The sequence below is a fragment of the Arachis stenosperma genome, chromosome 1 (genome assembly GCF_014773155.1).
Source record: "Arachis stenosperma cultivar V10309 chromosome 1, arast.V10309.gnm1.PFL2, whole genome shotgun sequence".
NCBI lineage: Eukaryota > Viridiplantae > Streptophyta > Magnoliopsida > Fabales > Fabaceae > Arachis > Arachis stenosperma.
The window spans coordinates 120,538,991-120,554,193 of record NC_080377.1 but is presented as its reverse complement, the minus strand read 5'-3'; the positions used below and the strand labels follow the sequence as shown (position 1 = coordinate 120,554,193).

Genomic DNA, 15,203 nt, shown 5'->3' with positions numbered 1-15,203 from the left:
GTATTTGCACGACAAACTAATGTGGTTTGTTATGTTCTTGCTTAGTTCAAGTTAACAGTAGAACGGGCGCATATCCCACGTGAGGGAAGAAGTAGCGTTTGGGAGATGGCATCGTGTAGTAGAGTGGTTCATGAAAAGGGATGCGGGAATGGTGATGATTCGGATCCGGATGGTGAAATGGCTACAAGGGCGGGCGATGACGAGGTACGAATTATGTAAAATTGAAGAGCAAAGTATTGGGTATGGGTGTGTGGTGATAAATTTATTTAAGGGTTTCTTTTGAGTTATCGAGAATTTATGAGCTGACGTGAAAGGTATTTAACATGTCAACTTGTGAATTCGTGCAGGAAAAAATGCTTGACATAGGAGTGGAAGAGGATAAGTGTGAGGGTTTAATTTATAAGCAGAGTGAAGGCACTACCAACACGATATCTAATGCAGGAGGGGTTACTGCGGCAGATGTACTTAAGATGGAGTTCAATAGTCCAGCGGAAGCAACTATTTTCTATGAAGAGTATAGTAGGGCAAAGGGATTTGCGATGCGACAAGGGAAGAAGTTGAAAAATAAGAATGGTGATTTTGTTCGTTACACGTATCTGTGTAATAGACAAGGGTTCAGAGACAAGAAGTGGCTAGAGAAGGTGGATCGGAAGAGGGAGCACAAGGTAGTGACTCGTTGCGGGTGTCCTGTGGAGATGCGTATTAAGCCTAAAGGGGATAGTGGGAGATGGATTGTGTCTCTTTTTGTGGAGGAACATAACCATGAGCTGCTGCCTATGAAGTATGTGGACTATCTACCTGCACACCGTAAGATATCCGATGTTGATATTGCACACATGGAGAGCATGAGGCAAGTTGGGATATCAATTCCAAAGATCTATGAGTCCATTGCTGCACAGGCGGGAGGTTTTAATTTGGTTCCGTTTACAAAGCGAGATATGTACAATGAGATTAGGCGACAAAGGGCGATGCAGAATGGTGACGTGAATGCTGCGTTGAGGGTTTTGGAGGGTGCGGCCCGGACGGACGAGAAATTGTATTGGAGGTACGAGGTTGGTGAGGGGCAGCACATGTGCGATCTATTTTGGAGTGATGGGCGAAGCCAGGATGATTATAAAGTATTTGGAGATGTACTAGCATTCGATGCAACATACGGGCGGAACAAGTACAATCTGCCAGTAATTGTTTTTTCTGGGGTTAATCATCACAACCAGACCTGCGTGTTTGCAACTGCGATGGTTTCATGCGAATCAATTGCATCATATGTATGGGTTTTAAGAAATTTACTGGAATGCATGGGGGGTAAAGCACCAACAGCGGTGATAACTGATGGCGATCGATCAATGCGCGTAGCTATTCAGGAAGTGTTTCCAAATGCTCACCATCGCTTATGCGCTTGGCACCTTTTGAAGAATGCAACGGTTAACGTGTGTAAACCCCGATTCACATCATTGTTTAGACATTGCATGCTTGCTGATGTTGAGGTTGCGGAGTTTGAGATGCTTTGGGATGCCATGGTAGAGGAGTGTGGGGTTAGGGAGTTAGAGTGGGTCAATGACGTATACGAGAAGAAGTCTTCATGGGCAACTGCTTACATACGGGGCAGGTTTTATGCTGGGCTGCGCACAACATCTCGGTGCGAGTCGTTGCACGCCAAGTTAGGGAGATTTGTGGAAAGCCGATATGGCATACTTGAGTTTGTAACCAATTTTCAACGATGTGTGGACTTCCTGAGGGACAATGAGGAAGAGCTTGACTTCCGATCATCGTACGGGACACCGGTCCTTCAAACGCAGTTCCCGGAGTTAGAAAAGTCAGGGGCAATAAACTTCACACGGGAAATATTCTCAAGATATCGTGAGTCACTTAAAAGGTGTGTTCGGGTGACCATATTGGAGTGCATCGAACGTGAGGATAGGTGTGTGTATGTAACACAGAAGTATAGAAGACCGAATTCACGGTGGGATGTGGTTCATATGAAAAGGAAAGAGGAGTTTCTTTGCAGTTGCCTGAGGATGGAGTCATTTGGTTTGCCATGTGTTCACATTCTGGCAGTTTTGGTTAGGTTAGATATTGATTCCCTTCCTAAGAGTCTTGTGTTGGCGCGGTGGTCCAAAGCAGCGAAGGAAGATCTTTGCTACGAACCGTTAAGCAGCCGATATAGTGATGCGGGTGTTTTGTATCGGAGTAGAGTGGGTGCATTCCTCCAGCACTGCAAGCGGTTAGCAAAAGTAGCATGTATTAGGGAGGAGGACTTTAGGCAATATTTAGCTAAGGTTGTAGAGGATACATGTTGGCTTGAAAAAAAAATGGACTAGGAGGTGCAGTTGCTGGGAATGGAGCTGGCAACAGTGGGGGAGGGGTTAGGGATCCTATTAGTGTCAGGACGAAAGGCACAGGACGTGGTAATGAACCTCTTGGGTCTAGGGGTATCAAGCGGCGTAAGTGCAGCACATGCGGTTGTGTTGGTCATCGAAGGACCCGCTGTCCCAATGCTCCACCGACATCAGCACCCTCAACCCAGGGCGAGGGTGCAAACATGTTATCACAAACTGTTAACGTGGTAAGCACGAAAACCATGATTCACTTCAGACATACCTTCCCCCAGATTCGATGTATCATGTTATCTATGTTGTTTTAAAATTTTTGAAACACGTGTACAATAATTGGTGGTACTGAACAGTGTGTGAAATTAACAATATGATGACAATGATGTGTGTTCATGATGCTTTGCAGGGTCCGTAAAGGTAGGAAGAAGGGAGAATTGTTGGTGATGATCCTTGAAGCGGTTTCGATGCATTAATTGGTGGGTATTCGGAAGTGCTCATTCAGCATGGGTTGCTAATGGTGCAAGTATGTGTTATTGGTCATGCTGATGTGTTGGGATGTATGTGGATTGAAGTATGTTGAGTATGTAATGATCTTGAATTGTTAACTAGATTTGTTAGCCTTTTAATGACAGCGGATTCTGTGGTTGGGTTGATCGTATGATATGGTCATTTTAATACCACTATGACAAGTATTGTATGTTAATTTTAAAGATAATTTTTATAGCAAGTATATTTTATGCTTCGGAGGTTTTGTGCTCCCTAACAATGTGTTTTAGATAATGTTGATTTTTTTTCAAATGAAAGAGAAATTGAGTTCACTTCTGAGATTTTCATTACACTTGAAAGGCATATCAAATGTGCTAGACATTTTGGAGTCATCTTTTAAGGGTACTGTTTCAGCACAAGTTCATGATTTGCATAATCTCCAAGAGAGCGTGTTAAAGAGAAAGCAGGTTTAGTCTTGGAAGATTTTGTTTTTGATAGACTGATTGTATAACTGTTTTTACTTTTTTTTTGTTGATATTTTTGTTTGTCCTTGTTGCTTGCTTGGCTCATGCTGATTGGCTGAGAATCTTCATTATATATATGCAGATATTATCTTCTTTTTTTGTTATTTTGAGACAGAGATATTATATATGCTATTTTTTCCATTTAATAAGAGGGTCTTGGTGTAGTATTTATCAAAGTAAATATACAGGTGTTTGTTAAGCCGTAACTGTACTAAGAATCCCTCGTTCCGAAGATAACAATGAGGAGCTATGGTCTTATAGTCCTTATGCAATGACCATGTTACATTTTGTAATATTTGCTGTTAAGGTTGATCTGTTCGTTTTTATTTGAGATGAACATATTTTATTATTCTGTTAGGAAGCTTGTAGCGTTCTTCCTGAAATTTCTGGTGCAGCATCACACCCTAAAATTACTGAAGTACTGTTAGAGAGGAATAGCACTGATACAGCTCTGATGATTTTAAGGTGGGCTGGTGGTGTTGGTGTGCCTCATAATATTTCACTTAGAGATGCTGTGACTGCAGTGCGGGCAAGGATCGAGTGTGGACTTCTGACTGAAGCATTTATGCATCACAGGAATCTCTGCACAAGAGTGAAAGAAAAGAGCTTCAATAAAGGATCACCTCTACAGACTGCTGATGTACCAAAAGGGCAACTTAGTTATTGGGTGGAGGTCTTGGTAACCGAGATTTGTTGCTTGTGTATAAGGAGGAACTTAGCGAATGGAATGCTAGAATTGCCATAGAATTCTGAAGAAGAGAAATATATAGACAAGAGTCATTTGGATTGTGCTACTAAAGAACCCATGATTTTATGTCGTTATCATGATGAATATATGTTCTGGATCTTCTTTCTAATTTCCTTTTTTTTTCCAAGTAGTAGAATATCATAATTTTAAGGAACACGTACATTCATTAATTTTTGGTGATAGGAAATGTAAGATGTGGTGCCAAAAGTCATGTAAATGTTGTTTAATTCTCTTATGAAGAAAGGTATGGAAACCTGTGGCACACTGTACGGTAAGCAGGTGTGGTTGAATAGTGCACGATAAACTGGAAACACTTAACTAGATAAAGAGTAGTACGTTACATTAAGCCACATTCAAATACGATTCACCGCAGCACATGCGACAACTGCGGCTTTGTGGCCAAGGTGAATATGCGCTTACATAGACCGCAGGGTTGTTACAATCCTAAAACCAAAATACCGGAAATCTAGTTACTCACATCAAAGCGACTGAGTACTGAAGCCTAACATCCCTAACAACCCCACGGTAACCCTGAGTGATAGAAGGTATTTGACATTTCTATTCACAATACATCCAAAAGCAAAAATTACAAGTCACATGGTTATCAAAATATATCAAAGTAGAGAGCGATAAAAGTAGACAGCATTATTCAGGGCGATCCATGAGATCACGCCAAAGCAGCTCGGCTTTAACATCTATGAAGCATCCATGTTCATTTGCATCACAGCTAGCAATGCTAGTAGCAGTCCGCATTCTTACAGCTTCCGGGTGGATCTGCATAATGATAGTTACAGTGTCATGAGCACTTCAAGTAAAATAAGCACAAACAGCGTTATCAGGGGAAAAAATTAGCAATTGTTGTGTCTTGAAGCTATTGTTTAATCTAGAACGTTGCATAAAATTCACCATGGGAGCAAAAATTCGAGTTGAAAATCCCCCATCCTGCTGCAGCCAGTACAATAGCCACGTAGATGTCTCGTTGCTGCATCATAAAATCGAACATCATTGGGTCAGCGCATTAGTGTCCCGAACCGTGTGAAAAATTATTGGTGGAGAGCAAAAAAATCAGGCAAGGAAAACAGAGATCTATTCCACACATAGTCGTGCATGACTTATTGGTTCACACTAGTTTTTGTTGATTATTTATGCTGTAAATAACAAATATGGGGTTTCCCTTTCTTCTGTTTCATACAGTCGAAGGAGCTTTGTCTACATCTTTCTTTAGAAATAAGTGTATGGATAATACTAAACAGAAATACCTAACATGTAAAGAAAATTGTAGAATTTAAAGGTGCATAAGAATTAAGACAATGAAACAAGAAAACATAGTTTGAAGAGGAATTAAAAAAGGCATCATTTAATCATATATCATATTCTAACACAACTAAATACTCGTCAGCCGGTGTAACAAGTGTAGAAAAAACAAAAGCACAACAAACTAATGTATCGTGACTAATACGTGTACGTTCGGTTCGGTGATAAATGATAATTTCTCCTTCAAACTTTGATCACACCGCTTTTTTATAATTATATTTCTTTTATCTTCTACCCTCAACAACAACTGAAGAATATTTATGCTATAGAATAACATCATTGCAAATTAAAGATAATAATAAACGAGAAAGAAGAAACACCTCACAGAATGGAACAAGAGAAAAAATGTTATGGTATTCATCATTCTACATATTCTGCAAATATCTTAAAGTAACTTGACTTACCTATCCACTGCATTTGGAATGGCTCCAGGATACTGCAAGGATCCCCAATTAGAAGGGTCTGGATTTGTGTGTCTGAAGTTGACAATGTTCCTGTCCGCCGAGAAGATTTTCCCCAGGACACGGCACTGCGAGGAAAGAAACAGTAGTTACAAGTGTATAAGGTAGGAAAACGTGTGCGTGATCAAGGTACAGTTACATAGTTGCAAGGTACACGTGAAGAGATTACTTACTATGCGCCGCATGTTAGCCTCTCGACGGACAATACTCTCCGGACTTCTGCTTACATCTAGTACGTACAAGCTTGCACCCTTCACATCCAACAACAGCATATAGCACGTATCGATGGCCTCCCAAACAGGCACATAGACCTACATGATCGAGGGTGAAAATGCTTTTCTAATTAACGGTAACAGTTCATTGGAGGAAACAATAATTACACAGGCGGTGATAACGAAATGACATCCATAATAGGGTTTCATGGATACATATCATACGTGTTCCAGTTGGTTTGTCTCGTGCATCCACTTTGGCTGGTAATGTTTGGCCAGTTCACTAACTGGGGTGTCAAGCAGGACATCCGTTGCGAAGTTAGTTGGCAGAAACCAGGCACGGGGAGTCATGCTTTTGCGTGCCTGAACCGACCTCATCAGGCATGTTGCATTAACTATCTGCAACCACGCCAAAAGTTGAGTATGTATACACATCAGGGTTGAAGGTTCAAAGTTTACATTCAAAAAAACATTTTCGATGACTTACATCAAGACATGGGGTATGTGGGGGGGCCAGTGACATGAAAACAGCCCGAGGCAGGTCGAAGAATGAATACTTAAACAAGATCTCCCTGAAATAACATCGGAACTAGTTAGTAAAAAATAATATTCACGTACTAGCACATTAGCACATAACAGAATACTCGTGTTAGATGTCTCACTCAAGTGGAAGTTCTTTGCCGAAAATGTAAGCCGCTAACTTGCACTCCTGCAATGAGAGTCCCATATTGTTAAATGGCCTGAACACCATTTCATACGTCTGCAAGACTTAGAGGGTTAGAATTATATAGGCTATAGATTGATGGCAGTTTAGGTAAGGTAATTTGATAACAGTGTCATTGTTACACAAAGCATGGCTACTACCTTTGGGATTCGGGGTTCAGTGGGATCAACATGGTTGTTGCGACGGCCACGCCCACGGCCTCGTGCGGCCTGCCTGATGACGGTCCTCTTTGGACGACTTTGGGTTACGGAATCCTGCATCAGCACCTGCATGTCTCGGGTCATTGAAGATGCTGGCCTGCCTAAACATGTCATCTCAATGCGCTCCAGTTTCGGCAGCTTAGCAGGTTTGCTCATAGTTGGAGTCGACGTGAATAGGCCACACAGTTCAGTTGTGCTGTCAAAGTCAGACCAAGCTGGGAGGCTTGAAATGTCCTGTTATTATGAAATATGTTTAGACTCGTTTGAACACATGCAAACACCTTCCAAGAACAATCCGTGCTGCAGGATGACCACAAAATTAATCAGAATGAACAACTACATCGTACCTTCTCATAAGTGGATGAAGGGATTTGAGATATCTTGCCGTGCCACTGACCAGTTCCCTTTGATAGCCCAACAGCCCAATGTTGCTGGGTAGTCATGTGCTGACTGAGGTGAGAGGCCCCCGTGATATTTCTTGGTGTTGATTTGGTTTCATCTATGACAAGGTCATCCTCCTCACACGGCGAGTCAGGTGCAAAGAGGTCAAACAGGGACCCCTCTGCATTTGGGCCTTGTTGTATGCCTTTGCCCTTCTCGGAGGGTGGCCTCAGATGGGTGAAGGAACCTCGTTGTTGTGTGATGCTTTTGACCTCAGTTTGGGCAGAAACAGTGGTGACGTTACCTGATTGGGGAACGACCTCTGAGGAGGTGTTCCTCTTTGTGTTGTCCTCTTGCTGCGGTGGCATACACGGCCTAGGAACCATGACGATGCTACCGCTTCGGTCATGTTGCCGTTGAGCCAATTCAAGAATTTGGAGCAAATACCCGTCGAAGGTGGCTGTCCTCTTCTCAATGATGGCCAACCGAGACTCAATGTCCGCAAGCTTTTCATTGGAACCCTTCATTGACATAGCACATCACAAGAATTAAAACAAAATTGATTTTCATCAACAAGTAATTAACATCAGAAGAATAAACACAATCTAAATAATGTGTATCGCAGAGCTAATCTCTACTGAACAACAGATTCACAGTGACTCAGTAATATAGGCAATGCATATTGTCGTCAAGGTACTGCAATCAAATTTTTTACAAGGGGAAATAAGGGCCAAAAACTGAGTAGCGATTCTCCATCATGGGCTGTGCAATTTTACGTCAAGCAGTAAGCCGGTAACAGAGTTATGAAATTAGACATAATAAACACTGCAATTCGTTCAGAGTAGCAGCAAATAATCCTATTCGATTAGATATGCTAGGCATGAAAGGTTCAGTAAAACATTAGAACAAGGAAAGAATAAAAACGGATTTACTAGTAATGCAATTGGGAATAGGTTGCATGTCTCAGCTGGACAATTCAATATGTAATGAAATGTTAAAGCTACAGAGTATCCTACACAAGTGATGGATGGAAGTGGAATGAATAACATTGGTCGCTGGTATTGCGCACCACCATGACATTATTGCAAATTATATCAGGCAAACAAACGTAACAGAGAACACAGCTTAACCCAAATTCACCTTCCCCTCAAACTGACGAAGAAATAAAGACGGCAAAAGGACTTTGGCGGCAACAGAGTTTCAAGTAGAGGGATGACATGGAGGATTAGGACTTTGTGGGTCTGTGATTGATTCTCTCAGCAGCCAAGGATGTCAAGGTGGAGATGACGGAATCATCGTTCGCAGATGAAAGCCAAAGAAGGAGGGTTTAAAGGTTCCCGTTTGGTTAAAAAATTGTTTAATGAAAATTGTTTTAGGCCTTCTGGTTGAATGAAACAATAACGTTTTCACTCGTATGGACTGGCCCGAACATAGGCCCGTTTTAAATATCCCTTTAGATTCATTATTAACCATTTACATGGAATAGTAAGACCCATTTTAAGAGGCCATTTTCAGTGCAGTCACATTGGGCAACTTCTTATGTCTCTCAAACAAAAAACAGTTATACAGTAGCGTTATTATTGTCTTTACTTTCGCGAGTTAAAAAAATATTGAATAAGTGCCAAGTAATGCTGTGTAACGGCCAAATAAATTCTTCAAAATATTATAAACATGTATCTTGTTCTTCATGTTTAAAAGTTTTTTTCTGTATAAGTTATAAACTATGATTAAGTTATAGATTAATTGACAACTAATACTTAATTCTGTATATTTTAAAAGAAACGTACTTGCTGGTTAAAAATTCATTTTTTAAATACAAAACTAATTTTTTTGTAATTAAATTTATAATCGGTGATAACATAACTTAAATTTTTAAAATTAGTTTACTTTATTAAGGTAAAGTAAATTTATTGGTAATCTAAATGCACTATACGTTTTAAGTTATATTTAATTATATGCAACGTTACATGTTAATAACAAATATTGAATAAAATTATACTAACAGTTTTTATTTTAATTTAATTATAACTGCATAATTTTTTCAATGAAATCCCCCCCCAAGACAAGTTTCTGTATCATTTTAAAAGAAACGTACTTTCTGGTGAAAAACTGATTTTCTAAATACAAATATAAGTTCTTCTTTCTAATTAAAGTTATAATCGGTTATGCCAATTTAAATTTTTAAAATTAGTTTAGTTTATTAACGTAAAGTAAATTTATTGATAATCTAAATCGACTATACTTTTTTGATTTAAATTTAAATCTATGCAATGTCACATGTTAATAACAAATTTTGAATAAAATCATACCTACAGGTTTTTTTTTATTTAGTTATTACGGGATAATATTTTCAATGATTCACCCCCCCCCCCGAATACAAGTTTCATTGAAGCTCGGCGAATGTTTGAATGTGCTGAAAATTGGTGCAAATAAAGTGCAAACACGCCAAAGTCAAACATTCCACGGTTATACACGACTGAAGTTTTACTAACTGTAACACCCGCAACAATGTCAGATACGACACACACTCACACACGGTAAGGCAACGAAATGGGTCACGAGATACCTTCTCGTGAAGAAAAATGCGCGCCAGCATGTCTTTTTCCACCGCATCATGTTCAGCCGTTGCATTAGGCTGTGAAAGCTGCTCTCGAAGGGGCTGTCAAACAAAACAGATACCAGTTCAGAAGAAGCACAAAACTTCACTACTAACAACGACATGAGAGACACATGGTAAAGCAAAAAAGGGTTGTCGAATTTTATAAATGTATATAGTCGTCCTCTATCACAAGCCATGGAAAATGTAGGTCAACAGCAATATTTTGCTCACCCCTTCTATAGTTAGGTCAAGGTTCATGACAGCGTCCACGTGGTTTGTGGATCGATCACGCTCTTGTACAATGTTTTCGCCGGGGTCCAACCTACACAGTCAATACACCAGCACAGTCAACGCCAGCAAATGTGAAGGAGAACATTTTTGTTACAACGCTAATATTGATACATGCTGCATGTATAGCAAACTTACTCTTCTAAAGGAATGTCCTGAGAATCTTGTAGAAAGGACTCCGAGGCTTCCATGTTGATCGTCTGTACGGCTTCCAGTTCAAAACTAGTGAAGATGTTGTTCCAGTTCTAACTTCTAAAAGAGGAGCAATAATCCACTCACAGCATCTACGCTTACATATCACCCAAGCCTAGGTCGTGGTAGGTGGTACATACTTTCCCTTGAGAGGACTATGTAATCATTACAAGTATGCACACATAGATACACTTAATCAGTTGACATTAACTTAAGCACATTTCCAGCTATGACCCTCTGAAAATTCCAATAAAATGGAATTTAGCACAATTCGCGCGCTAAGCACCACAAGGGTATAACCGTCATTCCGCCTATGGATCGCTAGATGGACAAAGATGTCACCATGAGGCATGGACACATAAAGAAGGAAGTAGAACGGGCTAATCCTTCTCACCAAATGCATGCATGTTCCGTTATGGATGCTTCTCATGGTGATCTCCTTCATGCACATATACTCAAGAACGTCTCTCCTGTTTATTTTCTCTCTCTCATTAAATGATCGCTGTATTCGAGGTTACTTTTCTGTTCATTGCTTCTAGCTCCTTCTCCATTAAGGAATTTTTTTTTATAGTCTTTGGGTATATGGCCAAATGCCAAAGTTTCCCTGATGTTTTTGGGGTGAACTAGTTTTTTAAACTGGGGGTAATGTTGGTTTGGGTGCTCATGATGCGATGATGTGCAATTTGTGGTATTGCTATTTTCATTTCTTTCTATTTGATGGTTAAATTTTTTCGTTCATAATTTTGTTTAAACGTGGGTTGTGAGAAGTTTAATAATTTTAGCAGTAAATTATTTTCGAAAAAACATAATTCAGTAAAAGGAAATGTTTTTTTTTTAACAATAACTGATCTAAATGTGATTAAAAATTAATTGAATAATTGGATACGACAAATTAATATTATTTAAAAATTTGCTTGAATTTCCATTTTAAACCTAAAATTAAAGTTTATTTAAAAATATAATTAAAAAAGATATTTCGTTCCTAAAATTTAATTTCGAATAATTCCATAAATTTGTTATGATGAATATAAATAATAAAGTCGTACCATAATTTATTTTTTGAACAATTATCTTAATTCTGTTAAATGTTAAGTACATTATATTTTCTCCATCATAGCAAAATGATAAACTTTTGTATTTGTATTATATATGGAAAAAATTTGGCCCTTATATTTTTCAAGTCATGATTAGACGTCATAGTTTTTTCACTTTATCTATGACTATTTGATTGTGCAAAGTAATAATAATAATAATAATAATAATAATAATAATAATAATAATAATAATAAAATATGTCCCAGTTAAGAAAAAATCACATCACCGAATAATTAATAATTTAAAAATTAGAAACATTATTTCATTTCATGCAAAGGAATGTAAAACAAATGGCTTCAAAAAGATATCAAGAGTACTGTAAAAATTTGTAATGTCCTAGTTATTTACGTAAGTAAATTTTTTTTTTAATTTTTAAATTTTTATAGACTATGCAGAATATTTTATATAAAATTTGGGTACATGCATGTATTTACCTAAATCAGTATGACATTACAAATTTTTATAGTCCTACTAACAAATTTTAATCTAGCTGTTAAAATTGCTTTTCATGAAATAAAATACTTTTTTTATCTAATTTAAATTACTTTATTAAAAGATTAACAATTTATAAATTAAACAAATATATATATTTTTTTCCATGCCTTAAAAAAAACTGACAAAATGTTCACTTGCGAGACTTTTTTAAAATATTGATAATCTAGCTATCAATTTGAATTCTATACAGTACTCTTCGGCTCATTCTTGATAGGTGATAAATATTTTCAAAGAATCTCGTAATTAAATAATTTGTTAGCTCATTTCTTCTTCCTAAATAATTTAATATGGAATAAAATATTTCTTTTAAAATATTTCTTTAAATATTTCTTTTAAGGTGATTGCTACGGTACAATGATAAATTCATACGTACCGATACATTTACGATATGGACAAATAACAATAAGACATGTGGAATTTATTTTCCACGTCAGTATTTAATTTTTTCTTTTTTAAATATATAGTATATCATCACTTTTACTAAAACACCCTTTTAATTAAATAAAAAAAATATTTATTTAATTTTAGAAAAAGACTTAAACATCCTTTCTTTATTTGATTAGACAAAAATATCCTTTTAAATTAATCAAATTTTAGAATTCAATTAATCCTAATTTTATAGTTTCAAATAATTGAAACAACAAAACAAAAACATATTAAAAAAACAAAAAATCAAATTATTCTTCGTCAGACGATAGACTCCGGAGGATTCTTTGATAAAAGATTTCTTTCTGGTAGTGGTTTCATTTTTAAGATTTATTGATCTTTGACCACTATAATTGGCACGGAAATTTTTAACATTTGTGCATATTGAGAGCATTCACCTTAATTTCAATCTCAAATGTGTTGAATTCTTTTTGGGTGTTTTGAACAGATGCTAATTACGTGCGTATAACATTCTTTCTATACACAGCTAACTGTTGTACGTGTTTATTTTTCTAACTTTCGTTAGAATTGCTACGCAACATTTTGAATAAGCAACAAATCATTCAACGGTGCCGTCCTGATACACTGCGCGAGTGCTTGAAACTCACCATTGCTATGTCAAACTCACCACTTCAGCTAAGGTTACTTCTTTAGAGGCAGAGGCAGAGTCTACCCCTGACAAGTTGCGACTTGCCATTGTGCAATTCCATGTCATGTGTCGTCTGTCAGCTGACATGGACCCAGGTAGCTCCAATAACTGGCTACACAACTAAAGCCACCACAACGGTCAATGGTAGGTAACCATGAACTAATTAACAACAACCAAGTGAAGGCTAATTCTACTATTGTATCAATTCAAACTCGATCATTAACACCTCAATAAGTTGATCTTTAAAAGCTTAAACTGAAATGAAATTTGACACATTTGACTCGTTGGTTGGTAAGCTGATTTGGTTACAAAAGAATAAACAAAAATCTATAATCTATTGTGTAATGACATGCTATTAGATTACTTATAGTCATACCGTAATGTTACTAGATGAAAATTAAATTAGACTATCGATTCTCTATGCAGTGTAAACAGTGAGATTTTGGGTACTAGAAGATGCCAACACGGCAGCTAAAAATTCTGAAATTTTAGTCTCCTACTATAATTCTGAGTAATGTTCTCAGTGCTAACAACAACAGCATAAGTGTTCCTATGAACTTGAAGCATGTCCTTAGCAAGATCAATGGCTATAACTCCTGCACTACAACCCATAGCACCCAAATTGAAGCTTCTAATGTTACCCCTAAGCTTGTACTTGTTCACAATCATTGCAGAAAGTGAAGGAGTTGGGTTAAACAAACTGCAATTCACAACAAGAACACCAATATCCTTAGGCTTAATCTTTGTATTAGCAGAGAGATTATCCAAAGCACCAAACATAACATTCTCAGCTTCTTCTCTTGCAGCAGCCATGGAAGGAGTTGGAGGGATATGATGCATGGCTTCGGGTACATACTGACCGTGGAAGTCTAAGGTTTTTTCTTGGTTGAGCTTCTCCTCTCTGAACTCGAAGGAAGGAAACTGGAATGGAGATGGGTTTTTCTACTGAGCAGTCTGAGAAGAGGGGGGCAGAATCGTGACGGAGACAGAGGCCAGGCGACGAACACAACTCAGAAGACGGTGGTAGGTTGGAAGAATATGCGACGACCAGACGAAGACGATGGTGACTGAGCGCCCGACGGACGGCGGCAGGAGCGCGATGGAGCAGATGAATACCAAGAACTGACGCGCCGAGGTCGAGGAAGAAGAAGCTGCGATTCTTGAAGGAGGATGAAGCACGGACGACCAGACGACGATGGTATGCCTGAGAGCGACGGACGGCGGCAGTTCTTGCGGCGGTGGTGGAGAAGCTAGGGTTTAGGGGAGAAGCTGTTAAGATAGGGATATTCAAAAGGTATTTTTGTCTAATCAAATAAAGGAAGGATGTTTAAGTCTTTTCATTAAAATTAAATAAAATTTATTTTTTATTTTTATTTAATTAAAAGGGTGTTTTAGTAAAAGTGGTGATATATTATATTTAAAAAAGAAAAAATTAAATGCTGACGTGGAAAATAAATTCCACTTGTTTAATTGTTATTTGTCCACATTTTAAACGTATCGGTACGTATTAATTTATCATCGTACCGTAGCAAACACCTTCTTTTAAATGTCTTAGAGGCATGTGGCGTGTTACGTGTCGCTAATCTGGCACATCAACCAATCATCTGGTGACACGTGGCTCTTAGCGTGACATGTCATCATCTAACTGACGGCAGAATCAATTTGACTAACGTTTTATCATTCAATGACTAACACAACAAGAAAATATTTTTCAGGACCAATTTGAAAAATGCCTTAAATTTCAGGGACAAATTTGGCTATTAACTCTTCTTCATTGTGGTAATTGAAACATTTAGTTATAATTGCAGTCAATTAAAAAATAAAACGTATAATACTTCTCGGATCTCTTTTTTAATTCTTTCACGGATTTATTATCGTATCAGAGTCACATATTCGTGACCACGTCGTTGTCTGCAGTTTCATCTGCGGATCCTTCCCGCAACTCAGTCAGGACTCTGTCTTTCGTTATCTATTGTTGCATCACACGCGCCTCCACACGCTCGCTGAAGATCATTGCTTTCCCTCTCACTGAAGCGTCATATCCCATTTAGAGGAAGCGGTGTGCATGGCCCGGCCCGG

General features: G+C 38.1%; 1 protein-coding gene across 1 annotated transcript; it reads left to right on the top strand.

The window, feature by feature from the left end:
• Nucleotides 1-105: 105 nt before the first annotated feature.
• On the top strand, nt 106-4,085 carry LOC130932859 (protein FAR1-RELATED SEQUENCE 5-like). Its single transcript, XM_057862305.1, has 6 exons — nt 106-204; nt 348-2,172; nt 2,319-2,563; nt 2,833-2,887; nt 3,177-3,283; nt 3,699-4,085. The coding sequence occupies exons 1-6, from the start codon at nt 106-108 to the stop codon at nt 4,083-4,085; spliced, it is 2,718 nt and encodes a 905-aa protein (XP_057718288.1).
• The last annotated feature ends 11,118 nt before the right edge of the window (nt 4,086-15,203 follow it).